The sequence below is a fragment of the Astatotilapia calliptera genome, chromosome 13 (assembly GCF_964374335.1).
Source record: "Astatotilapia calliptera chromosome 13, fAstCal68.1, whole genome shotgun sequence".
Taxonomy (NCBI): Eukaryota; Metazoa; Chordata; class Actinopteri; order Cichliformes; family Cichlidae; genus Astatotilapia; species Astatotilapia calliptera.
Window position 1 is genome coordinate 20,814,358 of NC_137434.1, and position 14,173 is coordinate 20,828,530.

Sequence of the window (14,173 nt, forward strand, 5' to 3'; positions counted from 1 at the left end):
TTTGTAGTTGCCAATCCAGCCCTCCCTATTTCTCATGCAGGAAAGGTGAGGAACACACACACACACACACACACACACACACACACACACACACACACACACACACACACACACACACACACACTGGTGGCATCATTGGAACATCTGTGTTTAAACAAATATGGTAGTTACAAATTAAGGGCACGGAGTCACATAAGATTTAGATCAGAGACAACCTGTGAAATTATACAGAGCAATTCATAGGTTATACTAATACTTCAATAATGTACATTTCATAGTGTTGGCATCCACAGTCTCAATGAACCAAGCAGCCAACTTGTTCAACTTGTTCAGCATGTGTTAATGTGTTGATGTTAAGCACCACTTGGATTTTGAGTGTGCCTTGGTGCTATTAGCTTATGTACAGAAACATTTGTGTATATTAAGTGCAGTCATTACAAAAAACAAACAAAAAAAACAACTATTCTGTCTATGATAGCAAGTTATCAAATTACTGTTTAGTATTCAATCCATAATACAAAGACACTTAGCGAAGCCATGAATCCTCTCATGAGGAACCGCCAATAAATGTTTGACTGTGGCCTTTGATAACTTCTAAATAAACACAAATCCATTCATCGATTTAACTTTTCAGGCAGGAATATTAAATAATGCATCTCATTTTGGATGCATACTCGTTGCAAGAGAACAATATTTTTGCCAAGAATACAAGACTATAACTAGCAATTTGCATTTTTTAAATATGAATATAAAACAGTGCATATTAAATAAAGTAAAGATGTGATGAATTGTTAGTCTTGAAAAGAAAAAAGATAAGCGAACAAGAGGCTAAAACAACATTTCATTTTAAGCAGTATCCAGGCCAGATTACAAAGTAATTGTTTCACAGAGCAGTAAAGCAAAGCTGGTGCTTTCTCAGAGAAAGCACCAGTGTTTTCTATATAACCAATGAAAATTATTGCTTTTTTTTTTTTTTTTTAACTGTGCTGGCCATCTTAACAGTCTCATTCTTTGCAGTCTCTGCAAGCCATCACTTGGCCTTGTAAAGTATGTCATTTCCCCTCTTCTACAGGAATCTGCACACTGTGGCCAACATAAGACAACAATCCATAGAGCACCTTTAAGAATTGCCAAAACCACTAAGGGTCTCACGCCACCACACAACATAGCATACAGCTTTCATCTGGCATTCTTCCCAGTCCTGACTGACCCCTCAGACCTACCGCAAACTCAGGGGCAATGTTTCTGCATATGAACACATGTGCTGTACATAGGAACACACAAATGCACACAAGCATACAAATCCAAATAAAAGTGCACTGGCACTGATGAATAAATGAACGCAGAAATGCACATATGCAAAACGCAACTGTTGGCAAACTAAAATTAACTCCACGTTGTTAACTAAAGCTTGGTAGTGGGGTGGGGGAATGGTGGCTATGATTTGTTTGGCAGAGATTTATGAGAAACCTTCCTGGCACTATCCTAAGCCAGATGCCTGTTGAGGAAATACATCTCTGTATGTTTATATATAGGAAACATACAGTATGATTACGAACATACACAAGCAGCAGAAAAAAACTGCAAGAAACTCAGAGACTAATTTAAAGTACAGTTTCATTTGAGGGGAGCTTGTGGACTTGCTGATACAGTAGTGGGACACAGTCTCCCCTGCAGTGGAGAGCTAAACTAGCAGCCGTCCAGTTTGAGTGACCAAAAATCTCTCAGCACTCTCTTGCCCCTGTGGTGCCGAATGTAATGAAGCAGTTTATATGAGAAAAGTGAGGCATGCCGAAAGTGTTGGTGGGCCTTAACGCGTGGCTCAGGAAACCCTTTTTTTGGGCGCGTGGTTCAACATGTAAATGGATTCGCTAAAATATTACAGAACTGAAATGACTGAGAAGGAGTACAGAGGTCAGAGTTCAAGCATATTTTACAGGACACACAAGGGCTGTTTGGCCTTTCCATAATTTTGCCACAAAGTAAAAAGGTGACGTTACAGAGTTTAAATTATTAATACAGCTGGTGCAGTATTAGGAAATGCTTAAAACAGACTAATGAGTCAACAGCTAAATATTCACTGGTTCCTGGCTATAAAATGTAAGCATTTGCTGGTTTCATGCATTTCATGTTTTACAATGTCGTACTTTTTTATCGCTTTAGTCTGTGGAAAGTTGTAATGTGCATTTTTTACTCCATAATTTTCTTATTAATTAATAACAAAAAGCCTTGACCATCTGTTTCACACAACCCTCAAATGCCACAGACCATTCGTCACTTCTAAACCGTGAGATCCTTCTTACCTTGAGTGCGTTGGCATTATTCTGTGAGCCGCGAACAACACCTGTGGCTCTATAGAGACGTGTCGGGGGCTTGAAGGAGACTGTGAGGTTGTAGGTCTGCGAGATGTGCTGCACAGTGGGCGAGCTGGGGTCAGACTGCATGATTGCAGGGAGCTCGAAAGACAGCACAAGAGGTAGCAGCTCCTGTAACGTGACGGGACAGGTGGAAGGAGGAGGAGGACAGAGGAAGGGAAGGTATTAACAGTAAGCGACAACCATCGTCTTTGAACATGTGGAAGCATAGTGATGGCGGCTGAAATGCTGCAGAGTGTTGGAGCTTATTATTAAACTGTTATGGCTTCTGTAGGAAAAAATATAAAACATGTGGAACCAGATTTTTTTCCCCCCTCTTCAAAAAAAATTATGACAGAAAGAACATAACAGCCGGTGTCAAAACATTAGTGACTTACACCGATTAAGTAAAAACGCATAAGGAAAAGGGGGATTTCTTCACATACTGAAGACTTATGTGAATTGACACACAGCCATAACAATCCTTCATTTAACAGAAGGTGGCAACACTTGGTATGTAAATCTGTCAGGCCAAATAAATAAATCTGGGGAAGGTAGTCAAAATGAAGTGGAGTAGCACCGGCAGCAAAAAGAAGGAAAAAAAAAAAAAAAAAAAGAATAGAAAAAAAGACAAAATGCTACAGGGTCAAAAAAAAAAAAAAAAAAAAACATAAAAAAAAAACATAAAAAAAAAAAGAAATAAAATTCTTCATCATTTTATCATTATGGCTACACGAAAACATCCAACTCTGGTTTAAAATTTAAAACATTAGTGGTCCATGGCCTGTTCACTCTCATACATTAATTCTCATACATCAAGTCACTGAATTAAACCACAGGACCAGCAACAGATAACAGTTCCTGTCATTTGTGTCACAGCCTTCATTCAAAGAGAATAGATGCTGACAACTTTACTTTATGCATACACATGCTTATATATACACACACACACAAGAGAGATAAATCACACAGGCACACCCTTATACAGAAAAACTGAAGGGAATGCACATATACACACTCATAAAGACAATGAACACACACACGCACACACTTATCCAAACACTGACTCTTGGGCAGAGCGCCACTATGGTTTTGGCTGCCAGTGAAGGGCAAGCAGCATGAATTGCTCTGACCAAAGAAATGCATCCCTGATCAGTCCCATATGCGCTTGGCCTTACATTTATATCACGTTTCAGCACTCGCTCTCCGAGGGTTCGAGAAATTTAGGTCAGCACTGAGGGAAATGCAAGGGAGGACAAGCAGACCAGCAGGAGTCGAGAACTGAATGAAGAATAGGCTGATTTTCACGGCGGAGCTGAGTTCAGCTTTTTTCAAAAAGGACAGCTTGGCAAATATGGGTTTCACATGTATTCAAACAGAAAGTGCTGTTCAAAGGCCTCACTTGTCCTGACATAAGGGTGAGGGATGAAGAAAAATGAAAATATCTTTGAGGTAACGCAACTAGCTAGACCTTTCATCACCTACCTGCCAGCTCCATCTCCGAAAGCCACATTAAATCCCCCAAGAATCCATCACCTCAACAACTGGCTTGTTACAGAGTCAAACAGATCTCCACCCAAGAAGGCATCAGAAGTACGGCAGACCTTGTAGGTCCACTGCGGTGTGTCTGAATGATTAAGGGACATGATTCTCCCTTAGCTGCATTGCTAATGCAGGAACAAACCAGCCACTTCTGGTTTTAGAAGACGACTGGGGAGGATGTGATCTAATGCCCACCCAGAAGATAGTACTCTGTCTAACTAGCAACCATAACTGTAGGAGTTATGTAGGAGGACAAGAAACTGAGGTAAACTCTCTAACCTCATGCATTTTACTGTGGAATTTTTCAATTTCAACACAACTTAAAAAAGAAAAAGATTCGAAATAACCGTCGAGTCCACTTTTTTCCCCCTCCCTCAAGATCGATGCCACTCGGCATGCACTGGATGATGAGGGTGAGCCCAGAAATGCATCTTAGGTTATCTTAACAATTAACTTTTAAGAAATTAGACAAGCTCTGGCACTTAGTGGGCTTTAGAAAACGTGGAGGACAGTTTTCCTTTATATTTTAACAGATCCAGGGTGATGAATTATCTGCTGACTTCACACCAAATGTAGGGAAAGAAAAAAAAAAAGAAAAAGATTAGCCCTTCAATAATCAGTCTGAGTGTGTTTACACACCTGGCTTGTTTTGTCTGGACATTCTGACTTTTGAGTTTAATCCAAGCCAGAATTACTGATGTGAAACTGAAAAGATAAACACTGGTGCAACAAAAATACTTGATACCAGAAAAACTTAATCATGGTTCGTTTTTCCCCCCTTTTCCCCCTCTCTACTGTGATTTTTTTTTTTTTAAATATTGATCCAACTTTCTGACCAAGTGAAAGAAGTATGGCAGACTGTCAGAGCTGGAAATGGAAAAATGAACCACAGGAGCACCGGGGAGGAGATTATGAAAATATAAACAATATAAAAAGTCAAATGGCTAAAACTAAATTAAAATGTAGACACTTCGAGATATTTTCAGAGGGGATAAGAGGCGGGACAGGGCGAGGTGTTGAGAGGGGAAAAACTCCACCTCAAGATAAAGTTACTACAGTAGCAGTTTAACACATTATAAAAGATGTCAACAAAACTAAATCAAGCCATTGATTTGTCTCCAGGCAAACAGGGATACAGCTTCTGATGGCACGTCCAAGGCTTTGTATAAATATTCTGTTTGGTGAGATGGAATCCAAGTCGGTGATGACTATAGGACGCAGGTATACCACGTAAACATCTAAAGTATGTTGACATTTTCAGTGTGAAGCTAACGCTGACCAGATGAAATGTATACAATGTTAGGCGATCTGTACTGTGCCCGTCTGTTTGAGTAGCGTGACTGCTCTGCCACGGTGCAGTCAAGCGAACCGTGCCCTAATCTGCTTTAAGAAGTGGGCGCATGTAGCCTGATCGCTAATCATGCCCGAGCACAAACTATAACACTCCTTCATCGACAGCTGCCTTAAACTGGATGTCAAATTTATAACACTGTTGACAGCACATACAATATGTTTGGCTATTCCAGGACTAGGTAAATATCAAGGTTTCCACTGAAAGAAACCAAGCTGACAGACAGGAGAGGAAACTCTTATTATTCAGCTCACTTGTCCGCTGACTGAGTCTTCTCTCGAGGACACAAAACTCTTTGTGGTTCTTTGTACAACACTGGTATGGTTCGGTTTGATTATTCTTTTCCCCTCATCCATAGCAAAGAAAGCAGATGATCTGGGATTTGATTTGTTGCTTATGAAAACACCCATTAAACATGGAGAGATATGGGTACATGCATGCAGACATTTGCCAGTACGCACTGCAACAACATCCAGCGTGACCTTGTCTTCCTGTCTTTTCCCTCCAGCACACACTCACTCTGTCTTTCTCAAAAGCACACATCGCCATGTTAGTTTTGGTCAGTTCATAGCAGAGGAATGTGCTCACTTTAGACAACTGCTGTGGTGTTGAAATACAGTAAAAGTCTAAAGATGTAGTAGGTCACACAAGCACACGAGGTCTTTTTGCTCTCAGAGATGAAGCTGAAGGTTGGGCTTCCCGTCAGAATGAAACTGAAGATGGAAAAAATGCTAGAAAATGGGTTTGAGATAGACTTGCCAGAGGGAGCGTTGCTCATGCTTTTATTTTACAATTGTTCTTGGGAAGTGGACTGGGAATAAGTAGGGAATGGTGCTTGTGGCTTAGACGAAGTGTTGAAACTATGCCTGGGCCACATATTTACCTACTGTAAAGGTTGGAGCTTTTCCACTGAAGGATTAGGTGCGCGACTTGACTCGACTGTCCTAATTTTAACATTTTCTTGAGCATGGTCATGATTTACACATTTTCAAATGTCCTTTAGAATATTCTTTAAAATCTAGTTTATGTGACTATTTCTTGTCTTAAACTTTTGTCCTTAATTATTTTAACTTCATGTCAAGTAATTATCGAATAGTACTGGACATGCTGGTGCTGGTAAGCACAGTATTTCAGATGACACAAGCTGGAGAGACCAAGTTGACCAGAGGATCAAGACATGGACACTTGGATACTGCAGTCCAGCTGAAATTTTGCCTGGTCAAATGTACTCCGGTGGAGCAGCCAAAGGCAAAGGAAAACAGGAAACGGCATAGGTGGAGGTAAATTTAGGGCAATACTCTTATTATTTGTTATACATCGTTTCAAACACACACTCGTACTTGCAGTTGCTGTTACTTAGTACGGCTGAGCAAAATCCTTCATTCTCACCATTGTTTTTTACATCATGAGAAATCAACATTTCCCAATCAACAACTCAATCCTACAGTCAAGTGGGATGGATTAGGCAGCCTTGTGATTTTCTGTTAAAAACAGTCCAATCTGGCTGAACTCTGCACTACAAAATAACACTGAAATCTATTCTTAAAGAAATTGGTCAGCACTAAAATCAGCGGCAACTTTCAGAAATGTAAACTGAGCACAGTCGGTCTGCTCCACGGAGGTTAAAAGTGCAAATTTAACAGTCTGCAGGGAATGTGCCTTTGATACTCAAAATTATGGGTGGAGTATCCCTCAAAGACAAACGTGGCTGAATTCCAACTTACCCTTATTTTTACTCGAGCTGCCTCCACCCCGCCTGGCTGCCCTGCGATGGACACCTGTTCATAATAAAAAGTAAATGATGTAAATCAGTCATCCAGTTCCCCCGCACTCCAAGATAAATACAAGACTAAGGTACTTTGCATACGGTTTCATGTAATTGTGACATCTTTGCAGGCAATGTTTTGAACCGTGTCATGAATCTGCTCGACTCAATGATGCAATTCACTGTGAATGTAAAAACAACCGTGCAAATTTAACCAAGTAATTTTTAAGCATAACCACCAAAAAGAGAGGCCAGATTAACTAAATTTAAAGACTAATGAAAAGGGTGATAAATGATCTCATTAGCTTTTTCTGTTCTGATCCTCGTTCCTCACTCTAAAGACGATTCAGCAGCGCTATCCATGAAAGACCTTAAGCACGGTACACAGCTACAGTGCCAAAACAAATATAAAGTTTAAGTGTTGCTGTCAAAAGAAAAAATTAAATCAACACAAAGCAGGTCACTCTAATTCACCTCTGCTACATGAAGAAAATCTTCAAATATACACTTGCACTGTAGATTTTAACATAAAAAAGCTTTGCTTAAGTGTGATTCAACAATATCCTGAAGCTCATCAGCTTTACTGAGAATCAAAAGTAGCCCCTTCATTGAGTTTTACAGTAATGTACCATGTGCTCATCAATAAAACTGTACTGTCAATATGCCTGCCCTCTCAAAGGCTCTGATGCAGACTGAAAGCTTTTGATACTGGAGAACAGACACAGCTTAAAGGGCCTAAAAGGAGAGTGTTGCTGCTTATCAGCCCATACTTGCATCATCAGACTGGAGGGGATTGAGCAATGCACAAAATACAGAGTTCTGAGGGGAGTAGCTTAACCATCTACATCTGGAATAAGTGCAAACTGTTTTATGCAAAGCCCACAGAGAAACCGTAAGAGTAAGGTGAGTAGACCTTTGAAAATAAAGAACTTGTCAGTTCTTTCATACACAGGTGTAGAGCAGATATCTAATGCTTGGACCTCTCCTCAACTCCTCTTACTATACTTTAATGGTAATTACAGCAGGATCCTAGTGCTATTCTAGTGAGGCCAGCCAAAACATACTAGCTTCCTCTGAGCTGGCCAATCAAAACACCCGAGTGAACCAACTCTCTGCAACCTGTCCAGACTGAGACCCCGTGACAGCTAGTAAATGGATTGGAGGGCTGCATACACAGATCAAAGAGTTATTTAGAACCTGAAACCTAAGAAAATCTGTTTTTAAGGGATGATGGTAGGAAACACTCTGGGCAGCAGAATGCAAAGCAGTGATCCAAGACATTAAAGAAAAGGTTCAAACCTGGTTGCTTTTCTCTGCCTGGTTGTTCCTGTTAGAGTCTGGGAAATGGATGTGACACCCCGTCTCCTCCATCACCCTCTTGATGTTGTTGCCTCCTTTGCCAATAACGTGTGAATGCTCTGTGTGGGAAACATCCATCTTCAGAGTCACCCTGTTACTCTAATGAGAAGAAAGAGTGATAGTGGTTGAGAAGATGACTGATAACCCTTGAAAAATATCAGTGAGGTGAGAAAAGTACAGAACATTGTACATAAACTAAAGGAAAAAAGCAAAACAAAACTGCATTTACAGCTTTGAACTAATGAAGATATTTCTAGTAAATACACCCATCCGGCCCATGGGTAAAGCAACCATCTGGTACAAACTGTGGAGTTTATAGTCTCCCCGAGCTACAACTGTGTGTTCAACAAAAAACAAACAAGCTAATAGACCTCTCGCTTTTTTGGTGATGTTTTAATTTCTTTTAGTTGTATTTATAGATTGCCAATTACCAGCAATATTCGAGGCATTTTAAGACACTGTAAAGTAAATACCTTACAATATTAAACAACAAAGAGGTCCAAGATTCCCTGATTCCCCTGCTATTTCTCTGATTGTAAATCCTGGTTCACTGAAAGGCCTGTTGAACATGTGTCCCCCTTTACGCCATCTAAACAGTCACAAAGTCATTACTTTTACAATTTTCCACTCTTTAAAAAAAACACACTCACATGCTGCACTCATTTAGAACAGAATCAAAGCAACAAAATATGCTGTTTATTAAAAAAAATGAATAAAGCAAATAAAAATTCTGAAATAATTCTGTGTATTCCGGGGGGGGGGAAAGGCCTTTTCGTGACAAAACCATATAAAATGCTATAAACAATGCCAGTTGGGTGCAGCTCTTCCGTGTGGGTTGCTGTACAAAGTGCACAAGCGACCTCTTGCCCCTAGGGTGTGCTAGAGCCCAGTCACCCAACTATGTGAATTCTTTTGCTGTCATGGCAACGGAGCCTGCATGCACACACTGCAAAACTGAGAAACTCAAGACTTGAGTGTTGGGATTGATTAGTGGAAAGTTGATTGCTGTCAGTGGGAGAGTTCAGGTGAAATAAACCTGAGTGAAAAACACCTTCAGCAGGAAACAGAAGACTGAGAGCTGCCCGTTTACACACAAAGGACGTTTTTTAATCACTGTGATGAAGGTGTTTTCTTTACCTTTGTATCGAGGACAGACATTATTCGGTCTTTGGCTTCCCTTACATTCTCCCTCTTCCCGCACACCTTGATGTGTGGATCTGGCAAGGAAAGAAGAGACGGGCAGACGTTAAAAACGAGGCGGACGGCATGTGTTTAACGTCTGTAGAAGTATGCTATGTGCGTGCGTGACTTGGTGCTGACAATGAGCAGAGGCAGAATGCGACAAGTTCAATCCAAATATGACACAAAAAGTCTCCACTTGTCAACAAATTACAGTGCGTCAGACAAAAGCTGTGTGACAGTAATTACTGCTTTTATATCTGCCGAGTCTCATTTTTATTGGCAAGCAAATGCCATGTGGTGATTGGGGAAGAGGAGCACCTCTGGAATTACATTCAGGCAATCTCAAAAAACTGTGAGCTGTTAAAAACAAAAAAAAAAACAAATCTTGAGCTGCAATTTTGCCTAAATAGAAGACAGACACCCTCACCTTCTCTTTTCTGAACCTCATTCTGTCAACCTCCTTCAGCTTCTTTCTCAAATACTGCTAAAGATCACTGACTGTATTCTGGTGTTTATTAGCAGTCACTCCAAGACCCAGTAGTGTTTACCCAAATGCAAACTAGTGATAAACGCACCACTTTGAAGCATTTAAAATTTCTGAGTAAATACACTCAGCAACCACAAAAGGATCGCGCAAGAAATATCCAAGCAGTGAATAAACTGTGCCTCCTCAGCTTCTCAGCACAAACACTGCATAGCTAAACTTTTCACAGCTAATGGTTTTGTCTGCGCAGCATTGGGTAAGAATACATCTGGCACTGCTGCATGCAGGACCCCTGGAGAATGCAAACGCAAAAACACAAATATGTGCGTGTGTGTTCACGTGCACACATTCATGTACTACACGTCCACGGTCCATCGCCCACGTGTTAACTGTACCGAGCAGCAGGAAGTCCACAAAGCCCCCTTCCAGGAACACTCCTAACCATGCACACACAAACACAGGATCACAGATGTACAGCGTAGTCCTCAGACAGGACTTGTTGAAGCAGATTTATTGTTACAAAGTCACCGGGACCTTAGAGAAACTCGTACTAGCGTGTTTAGTCTTCCAAGGAGCTTAGGAGTGAAAAGTCCTGCATGGGTCAGATATGAGAAGCATAGAAAAGAAAACAGTCAGGGTAGTTTCTTTTTTGTATTTACAAAGGAAGCAAATGTTATTAGTTTGATATGCATCAACAAACAAGCACAGATCTTGTTGAGAGCGCCAAAAGGGTCGGACAACCTCAAGACTCCAAAAGATGCTGCATCACAGGAGGGAGGAACAACAGCTCACAGATTGTTTGCGGGTTAAGAACTCACAAAAAAAAAAAAAAAAAAAAAAAAAGCTGAAGTCAGACAGGAAAACAAAACAGAGAAAAAAAAAAAAAAAAAAAACAAGCACAAAGAGTGGTCAGAGATCTATCACAACCTCAGCACTGTTCCAGGGAATTTTCCCATCATTCTGCTGTCGTGAACAACAGAAATCACTCAACTTCCTCCTGTAACCGTTAGAGGGAGTATGGCCCTTTCAGTGTCCCCACTCCAACCTGCACAGCACATCTGGCAAACATTAGCCAGCCTAAATGAGTGCCGCAGTCGTGATGCAGAACACCCCCGCATTTTTGAAGTGGTGTGTGCTCTGTGCTTTTTCTCCACCCCCCATTTTGTATTTGATGAATGATTGTTGAATATATATGTATAAAAAAAACAAAACACCTTAAGTCCTAATTTGGCACGCACAACACCTATGAAAACAAACAAAAACAAGAGTAGACCTGTAGCTGCGAAAGGTGAATGTTTTCAGTCACACAGATTTTTATTGTTCCACTTGACAGAGAAGAAACCTTTTGACCCAGAGCTCTGGCCTGGCAAAGCTGAAGCATTTTTCCAGCGAAGGACTGCATTAGAAAATACCACACAAATGAAGAGAATTAAAATCCTGTTGACTTAGCGTTCCTCATTCAAAACATCTGCGGAAACAGTGAAACACAACTGGCAACTGGAAGTAGCTTTAAAACAATTATCCGTAATGGAAAAAACAAAACAAAAAAATGATACTTTCTGAGACGCCAATAAACCAACACTGACCACTCCGGTGTCCTTAAATTGCTACACGTACGTGTCTTGTGCATGAGCGATATGGCTCCTCATTATGATAAACTGCAGGCTAGGTGCTGATGACGGCTTGTCCCAGAGGCTACCAACTTGCCTTATCGCACCTATGCAGGCGGTAGAGATGGCTAGTTGCAGGTGATGAATGAAACAGCAGAGCTGGCATTTTGATGAAGTGCGGCTCGCCATACGCAGAGGTTACAAAACATACAGATCCCCTCACATCTGCTGCTATCCCACCGAGTGTAATCAATTCCAGACTGCACATGAAAATTCCAGGGAAACAAGGAAAGCTAATGCTATTAAAGAGTGTGATTTTAGATAAAAATAACGGAACATAATCTGCTCCGTCATCTTCTGTCAAGAGCAGAGCAGGTGAGTTTTGTGTTGGACTAATTTTGTGTTCAATAAAAGGTGGATAAAATCTGTGTTTCTTCGTTTCCTGAAGTTTACAGAATGGCTGATGTGGTAAGTGAAATGAACTCTATTTTGCTGTGTTGTCCCTTCCTCTTCCCTCAATTCCAGGATCCAGGTGGTTAAAGCAGATGGGCAGTTTCAACCCCCCCCCAAAAAATGCATAAGATAACCAAGTGATTATATAACACTCTTACCCTCTGCTGCTTTCGGTTTACGCAACACCGGGGGAAAATCTAACATCATGCGTCAAAAACGTACATTTTTTTTTTGTACACATCATCATTCCCAGGTGCCGTCAAAGGCAGGTTTTCTGAATGAACTAATACTTGGGGTGAATGGATAGTTGTGTGCGAATGAACTGCGTAGAACCTACAGCTGATTAAACAGCCAGAGGAAAAAGCGTTTAATATTCTGATGTGTTTGCGTCAACTTTTTATCCATAAAGAATGAGTGAGGAAGTTACATAATGTCACTGGATTGCACATCTGGCTTGAAGATGCGCATTGTTTTCCTCAGGAGAACTGCTAAAGTGGGCATCGCTACACCAACTCCTCACCCTCCCCTCTCCTCAATCCTGGCCTCACTCCCTCCCGGAAGAGCTTTAAATAACCGTGATAATGTTTTATTGGTAACAGAGCACTGGAACAACTTGGGCAATAAATGCGTGGGCAACCAACTCCCACCCCTCCACCTCTGCAGCAAAAATCTGACAAAAATTCCTCCATGAAGATGAGGTTACTGCCTTGCGAGGGACAGAAAACATGCAATGCTTTCATCTTTTCAATTAAATTTTTAATAACCAATGCTAGTGCAATCTTGAAATACTCCCCTTTTTGTCCATCCGACCCCACCGAGTTTGCAAAGAACATTTTTCTGGTTACAACAAACTGACTCATAACCATTAACCTTTTTTTATTAGTTTTTTCAGATGGAAAACCAAAACAAAGTTAACATATAGAGCTCGTCATATCCATACATCCTATAGGCTCAACATTAAGCCCCCCAAAAGTAAGTTACACACAAGCAACAGTATAGGAAGAGTTTGGTATAAAAAGCGGGGAAACCTCACCTTTTTTTGACTTTGCTCCAATTTTCAGTTTAGAAGGCCAGGCAATCTGCGTTTGGGTCTCATCCATGATCTGAAACAGAATGAAGGAGAGCTGGCATTAGATTTTCACAGATATCAGTACTGGTTGTGTATTAGCAGACAAAAAAACCTACTAAATTAGAACTTTGAGACTTCTGTCTTGGCAGTAATTACAATAGTTTTACAGCAACATACTGAACTAAACTTCTAAGTTTGTAAATGTGTTTTTCAGATTTATTTCTAATTATACTATTATATAGATCACTGTGAGACACTATGTGGATTTTTGGAGATTTTAATTAGATCAGCTGTATTAGCAAGCACTAATTTGGGTGACTTTGAAAACACGAGGAGTTGTGACTGCGTTCAATTAAAAACTGCTCAGATTCTGATCAACACCCACACACACACACACACACACACACACACACACGATTAAACTTATAGGTCACTTAGCTTTGCAATGCATAACATGCCTAGCAATCCTTTGGTCATGGCATTCAAATGAATGCTACTTTGACATGCACCTAGCAGACAAATAGACAAAGCAGGCTAATGCATCCTACGACTCCATAGAAACTCCTTAGGAACATGCCAATAAAGCATAAAAATCCTCTGCTAATGTTGTGGTGGCAGACAGCACTAGGATACCCTCAAAAGTCCCTGATTATATCCATGCATCAATGGATGAAGGCTGTTTTGGCAGCAAGCGTGGAAAATAGGCAATATCAATGTATGATGATCGATATATATCTATCTATCTATATCTATCTATCTATATATCTCTATCTATCTATCTATCTATCACTGGAGAAGGGGGGACAGCAGGTAGCAAAAGAAAGTACAATGAGCTGTCAAGAGGCTGCCAGCATTCACTCCTATTTTTTTTCTCCACCAGGAGGAAGTTACCTTGCTTGGCCTCCTGCCTACAAATCTATAACGGCTGCCTTTTGAACTGCCAGTCGTGAGAAGTACTTGATATTAATGGAGGGGAAAAAAAAGAAAAAAAAAGAAAGAAAATC

General features: G+C 40.6%; 1 protein-coding gene across 1 annotated transcript in view; it reads right to left on the reverse strand.

Moving 5' to 3' along the window:
• Window positions 1-14,173, reverse strand: part of bicc1a (BicC family RNA binding protein 1a) — a 54,965-nt gene that overhangs the window by 16,609 nt on the left and 24,183 nt on the right. Inside the window, exons 3-7 of the mRNA XM_026189768.2 lie at window positions 13,134-13,203; window positions 9,509-9,588; window positions 8,312-8,470; window positions 6,972-7,025; window positions 2,304-2,486 (exon numbers count right to left, since the gene is read on the reverse strand). Of these exons, the coding sequence (XP_026045553.1) occupies window positions 2,304-2,486; window positions 6,972-7,025; window positions 8,312-8,470; window positions 9,509-9,588; window positions 13,134-13,203 (546 nt within the window). The remainder of the gene's footprint in view (window positions 1-2,303; window positions 2,487-6,971; window positions 7,026-8,311; window positions 8,471-9,508; window positions 9,589-13,133; window positions 13,204-14,173) is intronic.